We start from the raw sequence: 24,803 nt of genomic DNA, 5'->3' as shown, positions 1-24,803 counted from the left end.
TCAGTCATAAATCTAATTTTATGATCATATATTCTGAAGAACTTCCCATATAAAACGATTTAATAACATCAATTTAAAGAAACACTTTCACCCTTTTTGTTTTAGCTCTTAACATATAATTTTTCTAGCGTTTAATGGGGCGTATGTGTGCTAAGAATTGTTGCAACCATTTTAAATCCCCGGAAACCATGGCCACTCACCTCAAAAACCCTTTTCATTCTGTTTTCCTAGTTTTTTTTTTTGCGAGGGCGCAAATATTTAGTGCAAAACTTTCTGTTTGTCTTTGCCGGTTGGGGGGTGCAACAAAAAATTGTTGGCCAAAGTTTAATGAGCCACATGACCCTTTTCGCCTGCGACTTCGTCTTTGTATCCCTTCCCTTTATCTATGAACTTTGCACTGGATATTTCAGCAGCTTGACCAAAGTGTGGTTGCTTTTGCTGCCGTTATTGTTATGGCGGCTAAAAAGTTTACCCAACACCCAAATACAACGCATAAAAAAGGCATTAACGATGTGGGCCGGAGCAAACTATTTAGCCATAAAGTTGGTCGTTCCGGCGGACAATTTCGTATGCATATTTTATGGATTTTCAAATGCTGCAAAATTGTTTTTCACGACTAGAATTTAATGTTGACAACAATAAAATTTATGCGCGGGACGAGGGACACAAAATGAATATATAAACTTGAGCGTTTGTTGAAGGGGGTGGGGCTGGATCGTCCTTGAATATTTTCTGCTTAGCTGCATTTGCATATTGTCCGGATTGGAGTCCAATTCCGTGTCCGAATCCCCAGCTATCCGGGGTATTTGCAATACTTTTTCAATCGCCCGACATGCTTTGTTGATTTCTTTATTGGCTCATCCATATGCATGCCGTTGTTGGACAGGATTCTGGACATTGGATTTGCGACTCAAGTGTTTATCGTTATTGATTGCAGTCCGTGAAATATGACGATAGCCGGCAGCATCCAATTTGTCTCGCCCGCCAGAATGCCAATACTCATGCCCGGTACAATGTGAATTGAAAACCGCACCCAAAATTGCAATTCACATGAAAATCTGCTGCTTAAGTTCCATGCAATGTTGGAAAATAGCCCTAAAGTTCAGAGATGTTCTTTAGGATTGCTTCCCAAATCCGAATAGAACTGCAAGTCACTTTTTTACACTACCAAACCTTTCGGTGACCCGCTCAGACCACATACTTGTGGGTTGGGATTTGCTCCTTAACAGGATAATAAGGAATACCTCAATGCATATGACTAAAACATACTAAAATGGTTTTTAGCGTTAGAATTCGAAACACCCGACCACTACTCACCTGAATTACGAAGGAGATCACATGGATGATGGGCGACGCGGGCTTTATGGAGCGCGTGGAGCAGCCTGATCGGTACAGGTCCTCATCCCTTTCACTGCCATTCTTGTAACAGGATTTTGGGATATTCAGATCGCCCAACTTGTAGTCGTCAGGTCCCAAAACTCCGCAGCACTGGCACTTTTAATAAACGAAGTGGGTAACTTTACTACTTAATATAATATTATTGCGAAACTCTTACGCGACTTTCGTAGAATTCCAAACTCTTGCGATTCATCCATATTCGAAGTACATCTCCAACAATTTGGTACTGTTGTGCAAACAGTATAGTCAGCATCATCTGCAACCATGTTGCCAGGAAGAGTACTGTGGCATACTGTAAAATTTAAATACAATCTTGGCAATCGCTGTGTTTTTAAAAATAATGTTTACAAACAATTACAATGCGTATTTCGCGGCATAAATGCGAATATATGAAGAAAAAACCGACTATCAGCAGCGGCGCCATTAGGGCATTTACGGTTAGAGCGATTATCATGTAGGACCTGAACAAACAATCCCAGCAAGGCATGTGTTCCTTCAGTATGAAATAGTATATGTAAATATCCGCACAGCTGAAAATCTGTGGGTGGGAACACCTTTGTAGTGGTTTTTTCTTCGCTTCCATGATATTACCTACGAAATTGACCAACCACACAAAGTAGATTATGAACTTGCAAATCTGTAGCTTTCCAACGCTGAGTAATCTTTGAAGGCATCCCGTTTCCTCATTATCCACCATATTTTATCCGAAAAATACGAATATATATATTTTTGACCTAAAATGACACTGCTTTCGATGGTATAACTGCTTTAAAAAAAAAAAACAGAATTTTTTCGGTTGACAATTAGCGATACTATGTTTTTCAATACCAATACGATGTCCATTATAATTTGCAAATTCAGCTAGCTTTTGGTATTAACTCCAATTGCTTACAAAAGACAAGATGTTAAGTTCTAAAATCCCAAGTTGACAGATACTTACAATTCATTAATGAAGTTTCCAGTGAGTTTCCGTTTTTGCTCTAATGCAGTTGGTTATTCGACATAGTTAATATCTTAACATTAATCACTGAAAATCACAATGACGGATCTAATGAGGAGGTAATACGATATTTTGCGTTTATGCCAGATAGTATTCATAGTATTCATAGTATTCATTTCAATACCAGTCTAATTGTCTTCGTTGGCAAGGTCATGTAGCCGAAGCCAGTATATTATTATAACGGCCATACATAAGAACTATTCAGTTGTCGGAAAAACTTGGTTAATACATAGTTATATAATTTGAATGTCTGTATAACCTTACCGTAAGGAGCCAGCATATCATAAATATGGGATGGGCTGTCGTCTTGTCAGGATTCAATTCAGTACTTAGACACACGAACAGAATTATCAGTTTCACCACGACGATGGCTACATAAACAAAGATCATCTGAAAATTACATCAAAAATTTAACTCAATGATTTTTAAAACCTCATGCTAACGAACCACTTTCAGAATTCGAATTTTATTACAGATCGCCGCATATATTAAAAGAACCAGAGTCGCCAGTATAACTACGGACAGGGATAGGCTTATAATAAGCATAATATAATGGTATCCCTTTAATAAATTCAATATAGAAACATCTTTGGCTATTTGAGCACCATTAATTCCCTGCCAATTGAATATTGAATTGGTTAATCAATCAAATGAGCATCCAACTTACTGCGGTTATAGGTATTACTAACAAAAGTACAATTTTGAGACCAAGTGTCGGACAAAAGCACATTCTGTCAAGATAGAATTTGAAAATATTTCGTTCGAAGAACTAAAACAAATGTGTGGAAAAAAGTTTAGAATTTTCTGAAAAGTTTACAAGTTTTACAAATCCTTACCACAATCAATACTCTTTATAAGAATTAGTCAGCTTGTCTTGAATTCTCTGTTAGCCGTATATAAAAGAATAGATTAAAGAGCATACAGCAACACTATTTTGAATTAATTAAGATTATTTTATCACCAATCCAATTAAATGAAATACGCACCGTGAATTTCCAGCATAGAAAGAACCAAAAATGTGCGGCAGTATTTTCAATACCTGTTTCTGCGGTTAATACGCAAACGATTACGATAATACCCTTTGCTACACACTTAAAAATCAAGAAAACAAGCGTCTGAAAAAGTTGTACAATATTTTGAATACAATAATTATTTTTGAATAATTCAAAGCTACGCACCACGTTTAAAGCCAATATATGATGACGAATAGCAGCAAAAATGGCAACTAAGAGAACAACTAGTATGATAACACATAGTGCTAGACTTATAGTAAGCATAACATGATGGTGACCCACCAGTTTATCCAGCAAAGTAATGTCCTTCGCTATTTGCGCGCCATTAAATCCCTTAAAAAAATGCGTCAACAGTAATTTGACATGAACGGGTGTCTATTCAACTCACTGCGGCAAGATGTATGAATGCCAAAAGAACGATTTTGAGTACACGAGTTGAGCAAATGCACATTATAGCTCAGATGAAAATAAAAAATTTAACATTTAGATTTTTGCAAATGGTAATCCAATTGACATTGTTCTCAAGTGTTAAATAAACAAATAAATTGGGTTATTTTCATAAATTTATACTTCTTTGCTTCATTCAACGTTCGAAGAGCTTGAAAAAGGACTTTAAGAAATCTGTGGAATTTGCATAGATTTATTCAGCATCGCAGCTTTTGACCGCGTTTGGTAATGGAAAACGGCTTGGGGGCGTGGAAAACTAGAACTAAAACCCGTACACATCCCTGCATGTTGAGCTGCTGTGGAATTTTTTAATCAAACAGTTGCCATTAATTACTGCAAAATTCTCTAGCCACATGACAGACATTTTTTCGACAGCCAGCCGCGCTGGAATGAATGAAAGAAAACAGGATGCGCTGCCGAGTCCTTCTTCGTGTGGGCGCCTGTATTTGTGAGCTAGAATCTGCGAGATGGCTTCAAATGCCATATGGGTGGGGCAGCTGCTGCTGCTGGGTATGGAATGCCAAGCGAACCGACCGCAGACTCGCCACCAAAAGGAGCAGCAACTAAAAATCAAATTAGGTGCAAACGAGCGCCTGTCGGCGGCAGGCGTTCATTTACTTGGCTCAAAAAAAAAAAAAAATGTGGGCGTGTCGCGGTTGCGTTTTCGTAATGAATAATTTATAATGCAAACGGGCGATGGATTTTATTTTCTTGTAAGCTCTTAGTTGAGATTAAAATTTTGCGGTTTGCCGAAAACCGGTGGAGTTAAAGTTCATGCTCCGCATGATTCGCCTGAATCGGCTGATAAATGTGCGTGGGCTGGTGTCATGTGCACGCTCGTGAATTCAATTTGATACACAAACTGATTTATCGACTCCAAAGCAGTGGCAGTAGCAGGAAATTCAAGGCACTTAAAAAATATACATGTAGTTCAAGTGTACTGCAATGTTTGTTCTCAGGTTAGGGGTACCTAAACAGTTTTTTGAATGAATCTTTAAAGTATCCTTCACATTACTAAATCATACTAAAATCATATAAATCTAATTGTATCATTTCTAGCGATACAAAAATAAGTTATTTTTTGTTGAACTATATATTATTATTTTTAAGCCCATACAATTTCTTCCAGTGCTTTGTCTCGACTCAACTTGGCACACGCCATTCATAAGTCAGTCGTCGTCAGTGGGAGAGTGGAGTCGAAAGTCGCAGACGATAAAAAATTACATACACTTGTAACTGGTGTCCTCGGGCCGGAGTCCTTGCCGTTACCACTGCTCCGGAGTTATGTCCTGGCCCCGCCTTTGCCTGTGCTGCAGCCTCTAACAAGGTTAATTTGTTGCGATCGCAGTTCTGTGTCATTTATCTTCGCTGTCAGCGGCAACTTCTCGCATAGAGCGCAGCTCCTGGCATCGTTCTAATTTGAATTTAACAAGCTCACTGGAGGAAAGGATGTGGACAGGGGTCCATCAGAGCATCAGTCTCTAGGGGAGCATTGAAAATTAAAAATTTATTGCCGGGCGTGGTGTCAATCATCGCTGGCATCATTCTCAGTTCAGCTGAGAACGTAATAAAGTATTGGAATAAAAATCACTGGGGATTTGTGCTACTCTATCAAAAGTGAAAATTCATATTTTTAATATAATTTTATGTTAACATTCTTCCAAAAATAGGTTAAGACAAGAGTACTTATAAATATTAAATGCATAAATAATATTTTGAGGCCCTGAAGCCCAAGTCAGGATGCATAAAAAATCTCGCATCCAGCATCCTGCCACACAGTTGCAGGCACACACACACTACATCATCATCAATTTGTGCCTGTGAGCTTCTAGAGCACCCTCATCCATCCTGTTTCCTTTCCACGCCCCTCTGTCCACATGCATCCTTTCAGGACTCCGCACTATCCATTGAACGTTTCAATTTCACTTGTTGGCTTCGATTGTCGCCTGTAGTTCCGAGTTTGGGGTAACAATTGAAAGCGACACTTTTATGGTTTTCAGATTTGTGTGATGTTTCCTCTTTCACCCAATTTTACCACACTCTATTCGGTATGTTTTTTTATTGTCCATCGTAGCACTTTTCCCCTCACTCTGTTACGTGCTTTATTACACGGATGCTGTGTTTTTCAGCTACTATTCTAATTGATAAATTCTTTGGAACGAGTGCCTTCAAGGGGTTTTTCACACTTACTTCCAAAGCATTGCCCAATATTATTTTTATGCCAGCCAAGGTCTTGAGCTCTTATTTCTGCAAATAAAATTTAGTTGCATATTTTGCGGCGCCAAATGGCAGCCACAAAAATGAATGAAATCGTAAAATTCAGACCCTGCTGGACCGCATCCACGCCCAGTGAGCTAATAACGTATACTCGAAAACCGGAAACGCCGCAGACCAATCCAATGCCACACAAAAGCTGACCCGCAGTTTAAACCCCTTTTTGACCCTCGACCCTAAAGATATTTCTTACTTTTTATGCAGAGAGAAAAATATATATTTTAAAGCATGCTCTCAGCCACCTTTACATGTAATTTAGAATTAGGATAAAACCCATTAAGATAACATATCATATTAACATATTCGTAGCCCCTGCCTGTTCTTGACCTTTCGAAACAGCTTTACCATTTTTTTACCCGCTAATAAGTTTTCACAATTGCAAGACAGACTTATGTCGATTTTTTTTCTTGTGTAACTCCATTCAAACTTGCATATGAGTGTGTTTTCCGAGCTTGTGTGCATTGGCATTTAAGTGCCGAAACAAATTTTGGAAAGAGCGGAAAGAGTTTGCAGCCAGGACGTCTAACATAACCTCGATTTGTATGCGTTGCTTCTTCCATTTTGGTTTTGTCTGTCTGTTTGTTTGCCTTTTGTCTCTGGGACTGCCGTCTATTGCCGTCTCTTTCGCGCGGGGAATTGCAATTGCATTGCCTCCTCTTTCCCACTAACCATTCAACGCCACAACGACTGTCCTTGTCCCGCATCCGCGCTGTGTAAATATTTGATTTTTGCATTAAAGTCAATTTGCTTTCATGATTCCGTAATTCATTGTTTACTTACGCCAACTTCTATTACGCCTTCTGCCGCCCGCTTTGATTGTTTATTTTTATATCCCCAGGCCCAGCAGTCTTTTGGTTCGGGGGTGGCGGCCATAGTCCCGGAATCCCGCATTTCCGCTGCACTTCCATATCCACTTCCATATAATATCCACAGACTCCAACACACCAGACCGAGCTCAGTGATATCCGCATCATCTTTGTTTGTTGCTCGCAGCAAGGTTTTCCTCCGCCTTTTGTCTGCTGCCGCCTCCCCTTGTTTTTCACCCGGAAAATCCCCGGTCACCACAATCACCACCATCCTCCAGTGACAGACTCATCCTCATCCTCTTCCCATCCTCCTCACTGTTTATGCGCACTCAACGTTAGAAATTAAATCTGGCTCTCAAATGTTATTTGCGCTTTTCGTTTATTTATTTATTTATTATTTGCTTACGCGACTGCCAGTTTTGTGCCTTGGTGCCTGGGTCCTTGGTCCTGGCCCAGTTTTCATTAGGTAATGCATAATAAGCTCGAAAACTTGCGCCAGTGAATTTAATTCATATTATTTTCTCTGGGTGCAGATTTTTCGGGCCTGGTCCCCGGCAAAAGCAATTATAAAACTGAATATGAATGGGCGTGTAAGGACTCCGGTTTCAATTGTTGAGGCCTTAGAAATTGGATTAGATATGGAATTTTACATAAAGAATGTCCGTTGCAGATTTAACAAATGGAATATATTTTTAGAAAAGTGGTGGAACTATAGAAAGATCTATAAAACCTAATGTTGATTCGAGAAATCATAAACTACAACAGGTTGCAAGCTCAAGACCTGCAAATTCTATTTATTTTATGCTACTCACTTACCATTAAGGATTTTATGTTTACTTTGCTCCACTCTCGGATTCACCATGAACCGCATCTAGAATCCTGCAGAGCCAAATCAATATGTCGCACCATCAATATCCTTCAGCTAACCGGCATCCTCAGTCAGCCATCGATTGCCATTATTATAAGAGGCGCGTCGCGTGCAATTTTAACGAGCTTACGCATTTTATCGCCCGAAGCGGGAAAAGCTGGAAAAGCGGGAAAATACACCCGGAGACCCTGTCATCGGCTCATCATCAAGCGAACGTTGTGGCTGCAGTAAAAAAGAATCTAATTTAGTGCGCGGTTTGCATACAAATGCCAAATACAAGTGCCAATGCCGCAGCGAATCTTGCGTGACAATGATGCCACATGCATAAGTATGTATGGAAGTATATGAGGGTGTTAATTCGCAATTGGTGTCACGATATACATTGATTCGCCATTTGGCTTATGCATTTTTCATTAATTGTCTCGTCCCATCTTGTCGCAGTAAATTGCCAAGAATCCCGCCTGGCAAGCAATTTAATCAAAAATTCTAATTCGCATCCAAAGTTGGGAGCAAGTTTTTAATGACTTTTCCAACTCCGGTTAAAGTTTTAGACGCGCTACAACTGCAATTACTGCAATCGATGCCGGTGTTTCGGTTCTCCGAGTTCCCAGGCTAAGGTGTTGCTCCACAGGACTTTCCTCGACTTGGGCACACAACAGCAAACAAAACAACGTTGAGCGCAAACCGCTAATCGCGTTACACAAAACTTCGCCTCCAAGGCAATCGAGTGCGAAATTCCACATACGCCCCGTGTGACGTGGCGATAGCGAAGGCATTCAAGTCATTTCCGCTTAAGCAATCAGTTCTAGGCAGCAGTCGTCATCCGTTCCACTCCCATCCCATTCCCCATCCAATCCAATCCAATCCAATCCTATCCTATCCGATCGGATCCCCTCCAGGTGGGCCACCACTTGACGTGACAGCCGCGTGCTGTAGTCACTCTGCATTTGAATGTCTGAATGCCGCAAAACGTTGCTCGGCAAACCGACATAAATACAAACAAACATGGCTGCCTGGCGGCCACTTCCTCATCCTTTCTGGCCATAGATTGTAAAGTGGTGAATAGTGCAATTCAAACTGGAAAAGTGGTTAAGAAAACCATTTTCAAAACATTTTAACACTTTTTCGACAGTACTTAGCCTGGATATCGTTCATAAGTTTAAAATGAGATTATTTTTCACTTACTAATTACACGTATTCAAGGTAAGACTAATATTGATCAGCGTATATATTTTATACTTCTATGACGTATGTAAAAAATATTAAAAATCTAAATTAAGTGTATTTTCTCTATATCCTTTTTTTTGTTCATATGCTAAACTACTGCTCAGTGAGATTCAGAATAAGTAACACGTTAGAGTCCAATCATGTATCTCTAATATTATTTGATATTCGCTGGTTGTGTTATTTTTGCTGTGGGTTCCTAAACCGGAAACAGGAAACCGGAAATTCAAAGCACCGCCGAGCAAATCAAACGGTTGGCCAAATGCAGCACGTCTTGCACTTTGTTATTGGTTGTTGCTATGCAGCTGATGGCTTTTTGTTACTGCTGCCAGACACTGCGGACAGTTTGAGTTGCATTGTGCAAAAGTTTAATTACAATTTGTACTTTTTTTTTTTGCGTGCCATTTCAGCAAAAAGCGAAGAAAACTTTTTATTGATATTGCTCGCGAGTGCACGATTCCCCGCCGACCTCCGGCTCAATGTCAAGTGTCATGTTATCCCGGACTTATTCATGTCCGCCATCACAAAGAGAGGAGAACTCAACCGGAACCGAGCAGAAATTACTTGCAAATTGATTACTGACACTGCCTGCCCCGACTTTGAGTAGGTTTTACTGCTTAATAGTCAATGTCACATTATCGGCGACTGAAACGAGAATATAATACAGTCTCAGTGCCCAAACAAAGATACTTGTATAAAATAAGAGTTTCGTCCTGCCAACGAGAGTTGGTGGATGCAATGACAAAAAGGGAACTTGACAAAAGAAAAAAGTATAAATTAAGTCAAGTCTGGGCATTTTAAGTTTGGCGAAATTAGGTAGTATTGTGAGCCTTATCAATATAACAACCAATGCTCTTAAGAATCATTTCAATATTTTGAAATCCACCCTCGCATTGTGTGAAATCAATAAAGCCCTCGAGACAGCCTTGGCAGCCATCAGTCGGAAATTGTCATAAATTCATTTTTATATGTGAATCAAATTGGCAGGCACGGAAAGTAAAAAGTGGCCCACAAAAGGCGAAAAGCAGCCGGTGGAGATGGAAAGTGCCAAAGTGCGGACACGGATGTGGACTGCGATTTCGTGCCCGATGTGCAATGTGCGATGCACTCCGTCGTGTGTGGGCATGAAAATTTTATTAGGCATATGCAAATGTGTCAACTTTATTTGCAATATTTCGACACATTTCGACACTTGTTGCCGTAATGAACTCCACGGCAAAATTCAGTAGTTTCATGGCCCGCACAACTGTTGCGCAACAATTTGGTGGAAAATGTACGTGGCGTACATAATGCAAACAGCCAATTGAATTAAACAAAATGACAGCCAATGCATGGCAACATTTTAAAGCCTACTTTGCAGCGCCTGCAGGTTGTGAAGTACCCGGGGGTTGGGTGTGCATAAATTGCTGCTATTGTTTAAATATTTGCCAACATAATTAACTTAATTCAATTGGATTTCCATTAGAGCCGCACGCACAACTTGAACGAAGGAGTGCCGGGATTGCCTCAGTGTTTGCCCAGCCAAGGTATCCCATACCTCCCATACCATGCCTCCCATACTCCTGGGATCAGGATACATTCGGATATACTTGGTCTGAATCAAAGGATTGGCCCTGCATAACATATGAGTTGGAAGTTGAGATGCGTAGCTCCCCTTTGACTTTGTCCACGACTCTTCGACGACGTTGTCTATTGACTTTCGAAATCGAATCGAATCGCATTGCATCGCATCGAAGGCAGCAGCAAATCACACAATAAAATAATTGATTCCATTTCAAATGCACACAGACTTACACACACACACATACAGAAGCACTGAGATGATTTGGCAGGATGCGGGTCGTATCGGAACAGATAGAGGACTGCATTTGCCGTCTAGTGCTGAGTACAACTTTATTTTCATTGTTTGCAGATTTAACATTTAACGCAGAACAAACACAGAGCAGCAGAGTCAGCTCAACTTTGGCTTCCAGTTTAGCTGGATTCACTGGATTCTGGATTATTTATGGGCCGTACAGGAGGTCCTTCGATTAGGCATCCTTGTTGACCGCCTTCAGCAGTTCCTTGCGGGTTTTGCGGCGCATCCTTAGGTTCGAGATGAGGCGCACGGTGCAGAAATAGATCAGTTCCACTATGCTCAGCATGGAGACGCCCATGAAGAGGCCAAGTAAGCCACCACAATTGGCAAGAAAGTCGGTGGTACCATAAAGCTCTGAGCGCCGAGAGGTCAGGAACTGGGCCTCCTTGAAAAAGATGGACACGCGCGACATCTTCATTCTGTCAAAGGGGATTTTTTAAGAAAATATGTCATATAATAGGTACAGTCATTTTAGCTGATGACTCAAATATATATATATATTGCGAAACATGTACGTTTTTAACAGAATGTTATATCTATCTAATGGAATTTCTTGTCCGACTTACCCTTGCCTCTTAGATTGCTCCTCCTTCCCCTCCGGAGAATCAGTATTAATTACTGTCTTATAGTCAAAATCAGCCTGGGAGATCTCAGCCTCGTAGGCAATCGAAGTACACGATGGAAGGCAGTTACACTCAGTTTCTCCCCGAGTATTTTCCCCTGCGTTAACCAAGCCCTGTGTGAATTCCCTGAGCAGCAGCTCATCCTCGGCTTGGTTATAGCACTTCAAACTGGCGTCACCACACACGGGCATATTAACATTACCTAAAACCAAACTGGTTAATTAAATCCCAATGGACAATACTGGGCTAAAACTTACGTGGCATGGAGAACTTAACACAGCCACATTTGGTCAAGGTGAAGTTGGCCAGGCACTCCAATTCGCAATTACTCTGCGAGTAGATATTGAAGTAACGTAATTCCCTTTCCTTTTGGAAATAGCACTGCCGTCGATTGGGTTCGTAGTGCTTCAGACCATCCGAAGTGGTAATGATCTTGGGACGAATGGATATAAGCACTTCCTGGTCGAACGGTATGCGGAAGTACTGCTTCGACACTTGGGCCACATCTCCAGGTGTGTGTAATAAAATCTAAGAGGATTCCCTTTGAACAACTATATCAAACATAATAGATTTTACCTTGAAACCCTGAACTGGACCACGACACATGTCATCGAAATCAATTTCCGCACCACCCATAAACAGATATAAACCAGCTCGAGCTCCGGGGCCCAAAACTCGATTTGGATAGGGAGATGTATCCGCACTGGCGCTATAACCATCCTCCACATTCCAGTCCATGGATAGTCGGTTTTCCTCGCGGAATATAAAATCGGGAATAATACTACAACAGAGCGCTAGTATCAGAATTTGAGTTTATCATAAACTTGATATCCAAGCTCACCCTTCCGCTCGGAAAATCTCCGCTGGACTGAGTGAATTGAAACTGAAGCAAACGCCATCCTCCGTCACAAATTTGTGGAAAATATCACTGCACTTAACCGGAGAGTTACGCCACTTACAGTTCAGATAGGTGTCATCGAAATGGGGGGATACTTCAGTCAGGGCATCAATGATTTCCATGCCCCTCCGGGTTTTATTACCCAGAGTTACATCATGCAAATGTGGCTCGCAAACCTGCGACACAGCGCCATATAATCCCTTTCTGTTAACAAATGTACTCTAATATACATTCGTTTTTAGGTGTGAAAAGGACAATTACTTACTGTTTATCGCTGAGGTCTACAATACCGCTGACATTACTTTGAAAATCACGCACTTGGTGATACGAATCCGTAAAATTGAATATCTCACGACGCGTTTTAGTCTCCGGACAAACTGTAACAGCGGGAAATGGGATTTGCCACACCGGAGTGGATTTCTCGGCGAAACTGACAATAACCGGATTGTTGTTCCACTTGTCCCAGATATTTAGGGTCAGCTTGACGCAGGTGAAAACCGATAGCACCAGGACACTGATCCAGAAGAGGCGCTCCAAGAGCGGTCTCTTCTTCTCGCCCAGATACCGGATGCCATGGATGGTCGTATAGTCGCAGTACTCGTGTATGATGGCCTTGGCCGCCTGGAAGCCGCTGCCGTATTTGATCTGCTTCTTGGTGTCCACCTCGTCCTCGCTGTCATCGGATACGGTCTCCCGGAATGCCGGAGCCATCCGGGCCATTAGTGCAGCCCGTTTCCACTGGTTGGCGGCACAGGGCGGCGGACGTACCGCCACCTCATGGCTGGGCGTATGGGGTTGTGTGCTGTCCGTCGACATCCGGTCCGGCGTGCTGGAGATGCGTTGACTAAGTCAGCGGTGCGCACGCAAGACTCCAGCCTTTATATACCCGTCCGTACGGGTGCAGGGTGCGGCTGCTGTCCTGCGATGGAACCGATGGTGGAGGACAGTCCCGACGGATCGCCAACGCGGCACGCATACTTTTCCACGAATTTTCGGCGTGGGTAGGTGGCGTTTTTGGTGGCGTTTCAATTACTTCATGTCGCTAAGCTGGCGTAATTTGCAAGCTCGCCCTGGAGCACCGGAATCCCCGTGGGGTTTAAAGAAACCCAGAGACTGGCAAACCTCATCCCTCACCTGCAGCTAACGTAATTGTCAACTCTGACCCAATGCCCGGCTAAATGTTACCTTTGAGCCGGCACTAGGCGAGGCATTCTAATTAGCCAGTGCGCACTTGTAGCTCACCAAGCCCCGGGTCACCAGCGCCACATCCTCGCCTGCAACTAGCCACCGCGACAGGTGCAGCCGCATGGCCATGGCCAAATTGAAAACGGCGACTTTCCGGCCACGCGGGCTTATGCATTTTAAATCCCGGCCACTTGACTGCAGGCGCTTAACTCGACCTCGAAACAAAACGGCAAACGGCTGCAGACGCCGACAATGTCGAGTCAAATCCTCACGTTAAACACGGCTAAACAATGGCAGTGCTGGAACATGACGAACAGCGACTAGAAAATGCTCTATCTAAATGCGAATGAATTGTTTTTAAGTCACTATTAAATACTTGAAAACCAGTATTACCCTTGAGCAGAGTGAACTTTTCCAATGCTTTGACTCTTATTTATTGAATTTGTTAATAGTAAACCTATAAAATACAATTATTATTTCTAACAATATTTCTTGCCTGAAAAATTACATAATTAAATTTTTGGACAATTAATTAAGCATTTTACAGAATGCTTGGCAAAGTGTAGCTACCCTTTAATGAGCGAACAAGCTAGAAGTGCATTGGCCAGCGGCAAGGACGCAACAAAGGGGAAGCAACGACAGGAGCAATACGGCGCAACACGATGCCGACCATTTTGGTTGCGCATTTTAACAAAGTGAACTGCATTCGGGGGCATTGTGTCTAAATTTTTCGGAGGTCCTGGAAAACGAGGAAAATGTGTCCCCTTTGTTGGGGGACCTTTCATTATTGTGACGCTGTGCCTTCAACAATGTTGGCATTGTCCTTGCACTTGCCGTTGTTACCTGTTACCTGTTCCTTTTGCCAGCCAGTAAACATTTACACACTTCTCGCTTCTGTCTGGCAAAAAAGTCTGGCGATCATTTATTTTAATGAGCTGCGAAATAGAATTTCTGATGCGTCTCCCGAAATTCAACTGGGGAAAAGTGACTTGATTTGGGAAAATCACTTTAGTTTAGCCACCCATTGCCCACCAAACCATTGAAAGGCTCAATAATTTATATATTTGTATATATATATATATATTTATATATATATATATATATTTGGTATTCTCATTTAGCATAATACATTCGTTTGTTGGTTTATATGCTTTAGTTGGAGGACATTGAATTGAATGTTGTTACTGTTTACAAATTGGTTTGCTTGGTAAGTACATAATACGTTGATTAACCTATTTACATAGCCGCTACTTTTGATATAGTTATTACAGAATATAGTCGCTATTAATATTACGCATATTTGATTATGATTCTAGATAATGTATAGCAAGTTACTCCGAATTTGTTTTTGAAACACCTGTTGTCACTATGCTACTTTTGATATACAATTTGCGTGGGTTAATTTGGTATTAACTACGATTAATTTGTTCCGTAAATTATATCGAAAATATTTAAACATCGGTTAAAGCCGGCACCAGACGATTGTCTGGTTAATAACAATGATCTTATAACTCCGTAATTTTTATCCATATTATTGGTATTAACTATATACAAAGCTCGATTACCGTTCAATTTGCACCGCCGACAGGCGATGACAGTTTAAGCTTTTCATAATTTTACCTATACGTTCACTTATGCAGTTTTGAAACCCAAATAAATACACTTCCGTTTGAAACGCTAAACCCAAAGGACATGCAAAAACAACACAAACACAAAGGCGTTTTGCAGTTACAATTACAATTACAATTACGATTACAAATACATTACATATAAACGTACACATGGATGTAATTGATATAAATATACATATATAGCACGCAGTACACTATATACTATACTATATCTGCTCATATTTCATATCTATGGCTAATTAAAAATGATATGTTTGCTGTAATTTACGTTATTCGTTCTTTTTTTCCTTCGGACTTATTAGTTCCCTCCAAGGTTAGTCTGTTATAAAAATACTGAAGAAATTGCACTTGTATCGCCATACGATAGCACAAATAACACCGCTCCAAAGGGAGTTTTCTGAACCCTTTCCATATGCTGTTGACCCTCCCCGCGAACTTTGACCTATTGCGGTGCGAGAGCCAGGCCTAAACTGTTGGACATCAGGCTCAAAGTATTGGCAGTTGGCGCTGTAGATGACCCGGCTGTTTCCTGGAAATAAAATTAAAAATGTGTTGATTAAATAGTTCTAAAGCTCTAACTAGAAAATAATCAGTTCTTGAGTTACATAAAAAGTGACTATTATAATTTATAGTATGATGCGACTGTGTAATTAGTTTGCCCAGGATCATCCATACTCACAATGCTTAAGGTACGGACAATGCAAGCCCTTGTGGCCGGCGGCTCATCCGCCTCCAATCCGGGCGAGCTGCCCCTCGAGGAGACGGAGCCATTCAGCAGCTTGACGTTCAGTTCGTCGGAGTGATGGGTCTGCTGGGAGCTGCTCGACATGCGTCCATCGAGGGAGAGATCATCCCTGTGCTGATCCTGTAACGGAATCACTGGGGAATGAGAACCACTGCCTGGTGCGGCGGTAATCATGTCACTCGCCTCCTTGGGACTGGCACTGGGGCTAAACTTAATGTCCAGACAGTTGGTCTCCATGTCGCTGGCCATTCCATTCTCAGCCGAAGATACCGATGCCATAATGATGCCCGTTCCCGAGGGCGACATGTGGCCATTGATGGCCCCACTGATGATATTGTTGTTGCTAATTTTATTATTGTTATTGGGCTCCTTGTTAAGTGTTGATGAGGCATCCGGCATCTGTGGCATCTGCTGCTTTGTGGCAGCCACATCGGCGATGGTATGGCCATTCTCCACGGCTGCATTTGCAACATTGTTGCTGCTGGCTGTGGTGGCATTGCTGTTGCTGCTGCCCTCATCATCGCCCAGCTCGTAAATGTTAACCATGTGGGCGGCCTGTGCGTGGACCATCAAATCCCAAGGATTGACGAACGCATCCTTGCAAACGGCGCACAGCAATTTGGCGCTCGTCGGCGGAGTCTCTGTAGGCGCAGGGGTGAAACATGCGAGAATTAATTAGTTATTTAAGTTGGAATTTGCAGAAGGACAGACATCGGAGGCTCTGGCGCATAAATAACTCAATTTTAAATGCATTTGCCAGCAGTCGCAGGACATGAATGCACAGACATCCTGCCGCCCGGCGACCAGATGTTGCTGACTGGCAAACAGTGGAGCGCCTACGACTTAGACAAACACTTTTGGGGCCGGGGCAAGGGCAAAAAGTGTTTAACAATCATAAATTAATTGCCAACAGACAGGCTGCCCCACGCCCCCCAAGGAGGCCCGTTTCGCCCACTTACTTGCACTTGCCGCAAAGGCAACATCCTGGCACTTGCATGTGAACCTCAGCTTGCAATAACTTTTCTTGTGGTCCAATAACTCAGACAGCTCGCCAAAGGATTCCCGGCAATTGCCGCAGATTAATGTATCCGGATTGCCTGTAAATATGCAAAGGGAAAGGTCTTGAAAACATGTTGAACGTAAGTGAAAAACTGTGAAAAAACTGTCTGCACAAGAAAAGTAATTTTAATGATTCCTAGTAGCTGCCTCGGTAATAAAATTAAAACAAAAAAACACTAATCTAGCTTCTGTAAGGCAAGCAGTTCAATTGTTTTAATTTTTTTTATTTTAATCATTGCATTAAAAAAATATATGAATATTGTGAACTTATTGCAATCGTTACACCGAATTAGATCTTATGCTAATCGGCCAAATCTTCAGTTCAGCCTGAAGCAGTTGCTTTTTGTCCAGGATCCTATCTCTTTTTCGTTTCGATCGGCTCTGCAACTGCAATTCATGATCCTTTTGTGAAGAAAAGGGTTTGGGATATGGAGCTACAGCCTGAGCCCTTTTTCTGCGATATCTTAACATGTTTGTAATGGCATTTATGCGCAAATCAGGCTGAATGGCGTGTCTACCACTTCGAGGTTGCTGTTGCAAAGACTTTGGCTGTTCCATATTTTCATTTTGTACATTCAGAGAAAAGCTGATGACATTTGGAGTCCCAGCGACACCGTGATTCTTTGGCTTGGTGCAACATGGAAGTTTTCTTGTCGTACTTTTGGTAGCACGCGTTGTCAAAGGTTTTTGGGTGGTAGTCTTGCCGATTGGAGGCTTAGTTGCCTTCGTTTTTGGAGCCAAAGATGGTTTAACAGTGCTTGTTGTTGTAGATTCCCGCTCCTCGTTCTTAACATCGACGGATATCGAATCCTCCTCTTCATTTTTATTGGAGTCACAAGCCTCGGTAGTCGCAAACGCTTCGCATTCTCCTTTTCCCTCATTTTGATCCACTTCAGCGCAATTCATTGCCTCCTGCGGTCGCACCTGTTGTTGCATCTGCTGTCGCTGGCCAAAGAACTCGGACAACTGTTGCAGCAACTCGAGCTGCTCGGCAGTTGGCGCCGGATCGTGTGTCTCCTGTCGTTCCTGCTGCTTTGGCAATGGCACAAATGGCGGCTGGAATAGATGAAAGGCGGGGAACTCCTGGTTATATCGATTCAACTTGGCCGACGGCATCTGGGATTGAAGGCTGCTCTGAGCTATCGCTGATGGCCTCAGATTGGCAACGGGTTCAACCTGAATCTCCTGCAACGGCTGGCTTTGCGTCTGCTGTACGTCCAACTGCTGTGTATATCGCATACCAGGTCTGATTCCGGATACGGAAGCGGGGCCGTTCACCTCCTGACTGGTGGCGTAACCCAAGGCCTGCTTGTTGGTCAGCAGACTGCTCTTCAGGCTAAGTATTCCCTTCACGTAATCCGCGGGCAGAGGCTGCGGTGAAGGGATTTCCGCCACGGGCTTTGGCATAACTTGCTGTTGACCCCGAACGACACTGAATACGCTTGCAATGGCCAAAAGAGTGGCAACGTGACTCATTTCTCTTTTTCAGAGACTCGGTAGTCAGGCGTCAGCATTTTTGACCCGTTCAACCAGGACAACTAGACGAAAATTTTTGGATAATTATTAAAAAAAATATATATAGTCCTATTCGTATTTATCGTAATTATCTTGAAGATGCCTACTCAAAAATGTCTTTTTAGTCAAGTAAGGAGAGAAAATCTAACCGCTGTTTTACTAACTTATAAAAGCTTACTGCTTTTTTGATAATCCCAAGATGAAACCACAGACAATCATTAAAATATACTTTTCCGGCTTTATCCCTCAATTGGCCAGCATCCTTTTGAGCAAACTGAAGTCAATACTCACTGTAGACTTTGAATGGTCCCCATTGCTGATGCAAACTTAATTGCTCCTGAGCATGTTGCTGCTGTTGGTTGTGCTGCTGCTGTTGTTGCTGTTGCTGCTGTTGCTGTTGCTGCTGATGTTGATGTTGCTGCATCAATTGGCTGTGCAATTGTAGTGGCGTTGCCGCCTGATGAGGCTGCGGTTGCTGTGGGGACAATGCCAGAGTCAACGGCTGCAGCAACGGTTGCTGATGCTGCTGCTGATGCTGATGTTGCTGCTGATGGGCGGCAAAGGCGGCGGCTCCAACCGGATATGGCTCGCCGAGCGCCGTTTGATTAGCAATTATTGCAGACTTTGCATTTTGCGGCGATGTCGTCGCCTGGACAGCCACGCTGCTCTTCAGCTGGAATCCGAACGGTTGCTGGTGGTGCGGGTGGTGCGCATGTGGGTGGTGCTGCTGCTCCTGTTTGTATTGCGACCAGTGAATGGAACTTGGAGCCGCCGTTACCGTTGTGGCCACCGCCGCATTCGATAGCAGATTCTGCTGATGCAGCAGCAACTGCTGCTGCGGCAACAAATTGGCCATGGCCGCCATCGCAACGGCAGCAACCTGCTGCTGGTGCTGTTGCTGTTGCTGCTGATGGTGTTGCTGTTGCTGCTGCTGCTGCACCTGCTGCTGTTGCTGATGGACGGCAGCTGCCGCAGCAGCGGCCACCGCGGCCGCACTGTGATGATGCTGCTGTTGTTGCTGTTGCACGGCCACAGCGAGACCGCCGCCGTTGGTCATCAGACGCTTTCGCTTCTTGGCCCGCACTCCATTCGAACCGCCCCCGCCTGCACCGCCGCCACCGCGCAACAGCGCCGAGGAGCAGTAGCTGTCGTAGAAGTAGTCCCTGCACGGAGAGAAAAGTAAAAGGTTGTTTAATAATCCCCAACTATCCAAATCTTGGTGCTTATATGTGTATAACTCATATTTTTATCAGTGCATTTAGTAAACTAGTGTCCATTTATAGCTCGTAATCTGCTCAACCAATATTTGTTCGCTAATTGAAGTGTCAGCAGCGTCAATCCCCAAAAGTATGCTATTCAGTAATGTGCAGGGAATAGGATAGTTGTGTGTTTTAGCGGAAACAACGAATTGTCAATACCCTGCTAATGGTTTAAAAAATAGTTTTACTATATGGTTTTTGTTACTTATAGTAACAAACCAAATTTCCCATTTAACCAAGACCAATGATAAATGTGATTTTTCTCTCATTAACTGCAAATGAAGAACCTGCCAACTGTTGCCCAACCTCAATGTCAGTCAGTCACTTGCTCAACCCATCAGTCCGTCAATATTTGTTTAGGCTGCCATTGCCATCGTTTGAATTGTCATTTGGCAATTGTGTTTGTGTGCCGAGGTCTCCCATTGGGTCATGTTACCAGTGATTGATACAAATGCCGTGCTAGGACGAAAATGAACACCCCCCCCACCACCGCCCAACGTTTTCCTGACGAAGCCAACCAATTGTGGTCAAATGAGTGGGGGCAGTGGGCTTGGGTGGTGGAGTGCAACAATTGTGGCTTTTTCGGTCAGTTTGTGTGCGGTCAGAGGATGGCAACCTCACCTGAGCAGCCGTTTAATGACAAACACAAGAGCACCTGGACATAGCTATGGGTTTTCGATAGAGCGGGGGGCCGTGACATGTTTGCGTTTTAATTACAATCAAGTCGATGTCAGTTGGGTTTTCCGCCCCAAACTCTCCTCTCTCTCCCCCCCCCCCCCCCCCTTCTCGTCGTCGTTCGCGTCGTTGGTCTTTTTAAAGCCAAAGCGAAAACGCATTCGACATTTCGTTTCGGCGTCATTAAGCTTAAATTAAATATTTCCACACGAGTGCTGGAAGGTCTGGAAGCTCAAGGCCCAAATAAATTGTGAATGTCGCTCAGTCATCATTAAGGCCGCGCCAACGACAAAGACAAACAAGTGCACATGTCAGCGCCAGGACATTATGGCATACATTGCAACTGTCACTCACAGGATCCGCAGGATACCCACACATAAATACTCGTATACGTAGTACGACTACGTTTGAAGCAGCGAACTCGAACACCAACTGACCCTCCACACACAGCAGAGAAAGTGAGTAGAGCAATGGAGACGAGAACTTGGCCTGAAGTGTCCTGGTTCCGGTTGGGCGCAAAAAGTCCGGCTAGCCGTTGACAGCCAAATATTTTATGCCGGACGGGCAGTTGAAACAAAGGGCGACCCCATCGCCTGATGAATGGTTTCTTATTTATTTATTTACTTGTGGGGCGGGCACTCGAAAAAAAAACCACCCGTTAAATGATATGTAAATACAGTCCAAGTGAATGGCCACATGGCGGCGTTAAATTGAGCAAAATTAACTTTTAGATTAAATTGAAATGAGGCTAGAACCAAATTGGTATCCTTGGTAACACAGCGTTGGACTCACCAATCGTTTCCGGTCTTGCTCACATTCTGCCTTTTCCTTCCGATCTGATGCGCTTTCGGTTCGGCCACCATGTTGACATCTGGAAATGGGAATTTGAAATGGGAAATTCTTAATGACAAAAGGCAATCTGTATTATATCCGAAAAATATAAGAATACAAAATTTCAGTGTTCTTTGAAGTCATTGTTTGGAAACACAAAAGGCAGTCCTTTATAAACCTACTCCTTTCATTATGCAAATGAATAGACAAAATGTGAGTGATTAAAAATGTTTTGTTTTTTCTTTCTACGTGCATTTCCATTGACCAGCTGCAGTTCTCGGTTAATTCAATCTGGCTGCATCCCAATCATTAATCTCAATAAAAGTGCGCCAAAGCCAGAAAGTACATTGTCAGTTATTGTTAATGCAAAAAAGCTATGATGCAAACCAAAATACAATATATGGTCGAAGAAGAATTGCTCTTTAACATTAAAAATCCATACTATATTACATGAGCTTTAAAAGTGATTTTCATGTAGTTCGAAAAATTATTATAATTCTGCGGAATTATTAAATCGTTAGATATTTCTATATTTAACACAGCTTAAGTATTTTATGCGGTATTTTCAATTCCCTAAGTGTATTCAAATAGCTTTATAAACCCAAACCGCATTTGATTTTTTTATGAAAAGGGTGGATACGGATAGCTTTTCGGAAAGAACCAGGATTTCGCAGCCCACGCTCGTTCATCATAATTCATGACAAAGTTTGAAGTGGGACGGCTGCGCCTCCAATCCGTTGGAAAATAGGTGGGCAGGGGTAAAATTCAGAGGAACCCAGAGCTATCTACAAATTGGTGGGTTTGGCTTACAAAAAGAGAAATACTGCAAGAAAAGCGGGCGTGAAGGCTTTGAGACTTTCTTTTTTCAGCTGCTCCATTTCCTTCTTGGCTTTTTTGTTATTTTTGTTTTTTTTCCTTTTACTGCCTCACTGTCCGACTGTTGGGCTGGCAGGCTATAATTAAGATTAAGGATAAAAGCGTAAGAAGGATTTGCACAAGTTCCAGCCAACCATCTCCACTGGGTAGCCCAGTGTAAATCGCTTTAGTTTGCCTGGCCGCTTCAAAGTCAATGGCGCGTAGCAATGAAATATTATGCCGGCCACTTCGTTGTCGTTGTTCTTCTTTTCCTAATCAGTGGAATTAGCATTCCACATTTTGCGATTCGCATTTGCATAAGCGGGAGAGTATTTTCCATGAGAGTCTGGAAATGGCGCTTTGTTTGCTTCGGCGAACGGGGCGTATGAATATGAAGCATCCGCCGCGTTGCCGCCAGAAGCAGAAGCATCATCATCATCATCAACCGACACAGAGCACTAAGTGCATTAACTTGTTCTCCACACGAGACACGCACTGCAGAAACGAAAAAAAAAAAATAGTAAATAAAAGAGTAAAAAAAAAAACAGAAAAGAGGATCACAGAATCGTCAACATGGCAGCTGCAACTGGCGTTGAATTATTTCATTAAACGCCGAACGACTAGACTGCCAGATAGTCAGGATAGTCAGGGTAAGAGGCAGATACAAAAGACAGTCGACTGTCTGGCATAACATTGAAATTTCATTAAAAGTATCGTGCCAAGATTTATGTCGGCCGCACTTTAAGTTTTTGCGGCCGGCAGCGACTTCCGCCCGTCGAAATACTCAGACATTAGTGCGGAGGGTGCCTGGAGATATGGCCACTACACATGCCAGGATCGTTGGCGGTTCCTTCATTACCATTGCCTACTATGTGTGTATGTAAGCCATAAGCCAGGACAGGCCATACCATCCGCACCTACTTCCTTTTCCCCGTCCGTCGCCTTTGTGGCTTTTTTCGCGCGTTTGTTCGATTTTAGTGCAACGCTTCCGCTGCCGGCGGCCATTAACCTGACGAATGCCCCAAACTCAAACTTTCAGAGCCACATAACTGGCGATATCCTGCGAACATGCAACTTTGGCCAAGGCGCGGACGAGGGTTAAGGTCTAAAATGTCTATGCAAAGCAGCAGCCTTCGTTAGCGGCGATTTCAAGGGACGCAGAAATTGCACAGATTTAAGACAACTTTTATGCACTTTAAAGGTAAACACTGTCTAGACTATCATATACCCGTTTTGAAGATGAAGGAAGTGAGAAGACTGCAGTTGGCTAACATCATAGAGGCTGTCTTCGATTATTTTTAAGGATTTCGTTCAAATAATAATGTTTTAAATAATTCCAGAAATCTTCGAAAAAAAAAAGTTTCTCTACTTAAATGTTCAATTTGCTTAACAGTGAAATTGATAAAATGAAATAATAACTAGGAGATGTCACCAGGATGTTGTAGGACATGTAAAGACCTAATTCCTTACCTAATGTCTGGCTGAGGACCGTCTTGCCATCCTCGCCGTGGCAGGCATTCCGAGCATCGAATGGATTGGTGAACTGCACAAAGGCATAGCCCTTATGCATGGATATGCCTGCAGGATGTTCGGGGAGTCAGATTTAGAGGGAATGAGGCTGGTTGCTGGATGACAAGGACTTACCCGCGAGGCGACCATAGATCTGAAACATGCGCTCCACGTCCGTTTTGGAGCACTGGAAGGTATTCAGATTGCCCACAAAGATGCGCGAGTTGACCGCCTGCGGATCCTGCGAGTTGGTCTGGTTGGACAGTTTGGACAGCTTCATGGTGGCTACTGGCAACGTCACAGATCCTGCCAAGGACACGGGCACGGGCGCAGCCGCGTCGCACCTGTGTTCAAAGAACAAGAACGCAATCCTGGCGAAAACCCTGTTGTTGTCCCCGTTTTTGATGCTGGCTTTTCCCTTTTTTTTTGTCTGTGGCTAAGACGGGGCTTTTGTTGACGGCTTATTGCATTTGCAGTCGGATTGTTTTCCCCTCAAACTCCGCCGGCTGATTTTTCACTTTTAACGAATCCAAATCTGTGAGCGGTCGCAGATTGTACGGTACCCTTGGAAAATCTGCCAAATAGGAGAAAAACGCATTGAACAATAAATAAAAATCACATTCGCTTTTGTTTGCCACTGGGCTTAAAAGTATCAATGGGCGTGTTTTTGTTTCATTTATTTATCTGTGTATATGAGTTTTACGCTGTCGTGTTGATTTTTGGGAATTTTTAACTTGATGCCAGGCAATTGAAATGCAAAAATGCCTTTTAATTGAAAAAACTTTTTCATCGGTTAATACTTTAATCTGCTTTCACAATTTCCTTTTATATAAACACTACATGTTCTTGATTCTTTGAAATACTTGTGTTTATTAATTAAGGAGTAGCTGTTCACACTTTTCCAATTATAAGGTTATTCTGTTATACTTCTAAATATCCTCTTCTTATTGATGTCCTTTTGCTTTCACTGGAAACATGTTTCGTGCTTGTTATTAAATTAAATAACTTTCAAATGGCTTATACAAGGAGACACACCCATTGACACACCCATTATCCTTCCTTTGAAAAAGGATGCAAAAGGATAAAAAATGGAGAAGAGGTGCCGAAGCGGCAACAACAAAGAAACTTTG

At 42.7% G+C, this 24,803-nt stretch overlaps 6 protein-coding genes across 11 annotated transcripts in view; all 6 read right to left on the bottom strand.

Moving 5' to 3' along the window:
- Window positions 1-605: 605 nt before the first annotated feature.
- CG42660 (uncharacterized protein) lies at window positions 606-3,905 on the bottom strand. 2 transcript variants are annotated; one of them, NM_001202133.1, is made up of 14 exons: window positions 3,800-3,905; window positions 3,577-3,744; window positions 3,385-3,513; window positions 3,235-3,327; window positions 3,066-3,167; window positions 2,846-3,013; window positions 2,663-2,788; window positions 2,339-2,595; window positions 2,227-2,285; window positions 1,994-2,161; window positions 1,757-1,936; window positions 1,556-1,690; window positions 1,318-1,494; window positions 606-1,268 (listed from the first exon to the last, which is right to left on the bottom strand). In NM_001202133.1, the coding sequence occupies exons 1-4, from the start codon at window positions 3,860-3,862 to the stop codon at window positions 3,259-3,261; spliced, it is 429 nt and encodes a 142-aa protein (NP_001189062.1). In that variant the 5' UTR covers window positions 3,863-3,905; the 3' UTR covers window positions 606-1,268; window positions 1,318-1,494; window positions 1,556-1,690; window positions 1,757-1,936; window positions 1,994-2,161; window positions 2,227-2,285; window positions 2,339-2,595; window positions 2,663-2,788; window positions 2,846-3,013; window positions 3,066-3,167; window positions 3,235-3,258. The 2 variants fall into 2 exon arrangements, with proteins under 2 accessions (NP_001189062.1, NP_001286968.1); NM_001300039.1 differs by having other exon boundaries at window positions 1,556-1,936.
- CG42661 (uncharacterized protein) lies at window positions 606-3,905 on the bottom strand. 2 transcript variants are annotated; one of them, NM_001202132.1, is made up of 14 exons: window positions 3,800-3,905; window positions 3,577-3,744; window positions 3,385-3,513; window positions 3,235-3,327; window positions 3,066-3,167; window positions 2,846-3,013; window positions 2,663-2,788; window positions 2,339-2,595; window positions 2,227-2,285; window positions 1,994-2,161; window positions 1,757-1,936; window positions 1,556-1,690; window positions 1,318-1,494; window positions 606-1,268 (listed from the first exon to the last, which is right to left on the bottom strand). In NM_001202132.1, the coding sequence occupies exons 5-8, from the start codon at window positions 3,126-3,128 to the stop codon at window positions 2,527-2,529; spliced, it is 426 nt and encodes a 141-aa protein (NP_001189061.1). In that variant the 5' UTR covers window positions 3,129-3,167; window positions 3,235-3,327; window positions 3,385-3,513; window positions 3,577-3,744; window positions 3,800-3,905; the 3' UTR covers window positions 606-1,268; window positions 1,318-1,494; window positions 1,556-1,690; window positions 1,757-1,936; window positions 1,994-2,161; window positions 2,227-2,285; window positions 2,339-2,526. The 2 variants fall into 2 exon arrangements, with proteins under 2 accessions (NP_001189061.1, NP_001286969.1); NM_001300040.1 differs by having other exon boundaries at window positions 1,556-1,936.
- Tsp66A (Tetraspanin 66A) lies at window positions 606-3,905 on the bottom strand. Of its 4 annotated transcripts, NM_001202134.1 has the most exons (14): window positions 3,800-3,905; window positions 3,577-3,744; window positions 3,385-3,513; window positions 3,235-3,327; window positions 3,066-3,167; window positions 2,846-3,013; window positions 2,663-2,788; window positions 2,339-2,595; window positions 2,227-2,285; window positions 1,994-2,161; window positions 1,757-1,936; window positions 1,556-1,690; window positions 1,318-1,494; window positions 606-1,268 (listed from the first exon to the last, which is right to left on the bottom strand). In NM_001202134.1, the coding sequence occupies exons 10-14, from the start codon at window positions 2,093-2,095 to the stop codon at window positions 1,152-1,154; spliced, it is 711 nt and encodes a 236-aa protein (NP_001189063.1). In that variant the 5' UTR covers window positions 2,096-2,161; window positions 2,227-2,285; window positions 2,339-2,595; window positions 2,663-2,788; window positions 2,846-3,013; window positions 3,066-3,167; window positions 3,235-3,327; window positions 3,385-3,513; window positions 3,577-3,744; window positions 3,800-3,905; the 3' UTR covers window positions 606-1,151. The 4 variants fall into 4 exon arrangements, with proteins under 4 accessions (NP_001189063.1, NP_001261518.1, NP_729259.2 ...); NM_001274589.2 differs by lacking the exons at window positions 2,227-2,285; window positions 2,339-2,595; window positions 2,663-2,788; ... (4 more) ...; window positions 3,577-3,744; window positions 3,800-3,905 and having other exon boundaries at window positions 1,751-1,936; window positions 1,994-2,146; NM_168216.4 differs by lacking the exons at window positions 2,227-2,285; window positions 2,339-2,595; window positions 2,663-2,788; ... (4 more) ...; window positions 3,577-3,744; window positions 3,800-3,905 and having other exon boundaries at window positions 1,994-2,146.
- Window positions 3,906-10,805: 6,900 nt separating this feature from the next.
- On the bottom strand, window positions 10,806-13,265 carry ppk26 (pickpocket 26). Its single transcript, NM_139868.3, has 6 exons — window positions 12,675-13,265; window positions 12,353-12,613; window positions 12,088-12,292; window positions 11,769-12,039; window positions 11,455-11,713; window positions 10,806-11,307 (listed from the first exon to the last, which is right to left on the bottom strand). Exons 1-6 carry the CDS (start codon window positions 13,223-13,225, stop codon window positions 11,061-11,063), a joined length of 1,794 nt encoding a protein of 597 aa, NP_648125.3. The 5' UTR covers window positions 13,226-13,265; the 3' UTR covers window positions 10,806-11,060.
- A 1,431-nt stretch (window positions 13,266-14,696) lies between these two features.
- CG42458 (uncharacterized protein) overlaps window positions 14,697-24,803 on the bottom strand; it is a 30,891-nt gene continuing 20,784 nt past the window's right edge. Inside the window, exons 2-8 of the mRNA NM_206288.4 lie at window positions 23,809-24,247; window positions 23,635-23,742; window positions 21,271-21,349; window positions 18,836-19,707; window positions 16,930-17,067; window positions 15,905-16,611; window positions 14,697-15,754 (exon numbers count right to left, since the gene is read on the bottom strand). Of these exons, the coding sequence (NP_996010.2) occupies window positions 15,668-15,754; window positions 15,905-16,611; window positions 16,930-17,067; window positions 18,836-19,707; window positions 21,271-21,349; window positions 23,635-23,742; window positions 23,809-23,953 (2,136 nt within the window). The 5' untranslated portion in view covers window positions 23,954-24,247 and the 3' untranslated portion in view covers window positions 14,697-15,667. The remainder of the gene's footprint in view (window positions 15,755-15,904; window positions 16,612-16,929; window positions 17,068-18,835; window positions 19,708-21,270; window positions 21,350-23,634; window positions 23,743-23,808; window positions 24,248-24,803) is intronic.
- Window positions 17,255-18,561, bottom strand: CG33278 (uncharacterized protein). The gene has a single exon (NM_206289.2). It carries the CDS (start codon window positions 18,503-18,505, stop codon window positions 17,309-17,311), a length of 1,197 nt encoding a protein of 398 aa, NP_996011.1. The 5' UTR covers window positions 18,506-18,561; the 3' UTR covers window positions 17,255-17,308.

The sequence above is a fragment of the Drosophila melanogaster genome, chromosome 3L, assembly GCF_000001215.4.
Source record: "Drosophila melanogaster chromosome 3L".
NCBI lineage: Eukaryota > Metazoa > Arthropoda > Insecta > Diptera > Drosophilidae > Drosophila > Drosophila melanogaster.
The sequence above is the reverse complement of the archived record's forward strand: the minus strand, read 5'-3'. Positions and strand labels throughout refer to the sequence as shown.

What these genes read in the sequence shown, in the direction of transcription:
- ppk26 (NM_139868.3), bottom strand. Translation starts at nt 13,225, where the DNA reads ATGTCGACGGACAGCACACAACCCCATACGCCCAGCCATGAGGTGGCG. An exon ending in GTCCAGTTCAGGGTTTCAAG is followed by an intron (nt 12,040 to 12,087) that starts GTAAAATCTATT and finishes GAATCCTCTTAG; the next exon opens with ATTTTATTACACACACCTGG. An exon ending in GAGCAATCTAAGAGGCAAGG is followed by an intron (nt 11,308 to 11,454) that starts GTAAGTCGGACA and finishes CCCCTTTGACAG; the next exon opens with AATGAAGATGTCGCGCGTGT.
- CG33278 (NM_206289.2), bottom strand. Translation starts at nt 18,505, where the DNA reads ATGAGTCACGTTGCCACTCTTTTGGCCATTGCAAGCGTATTCAGTGTC.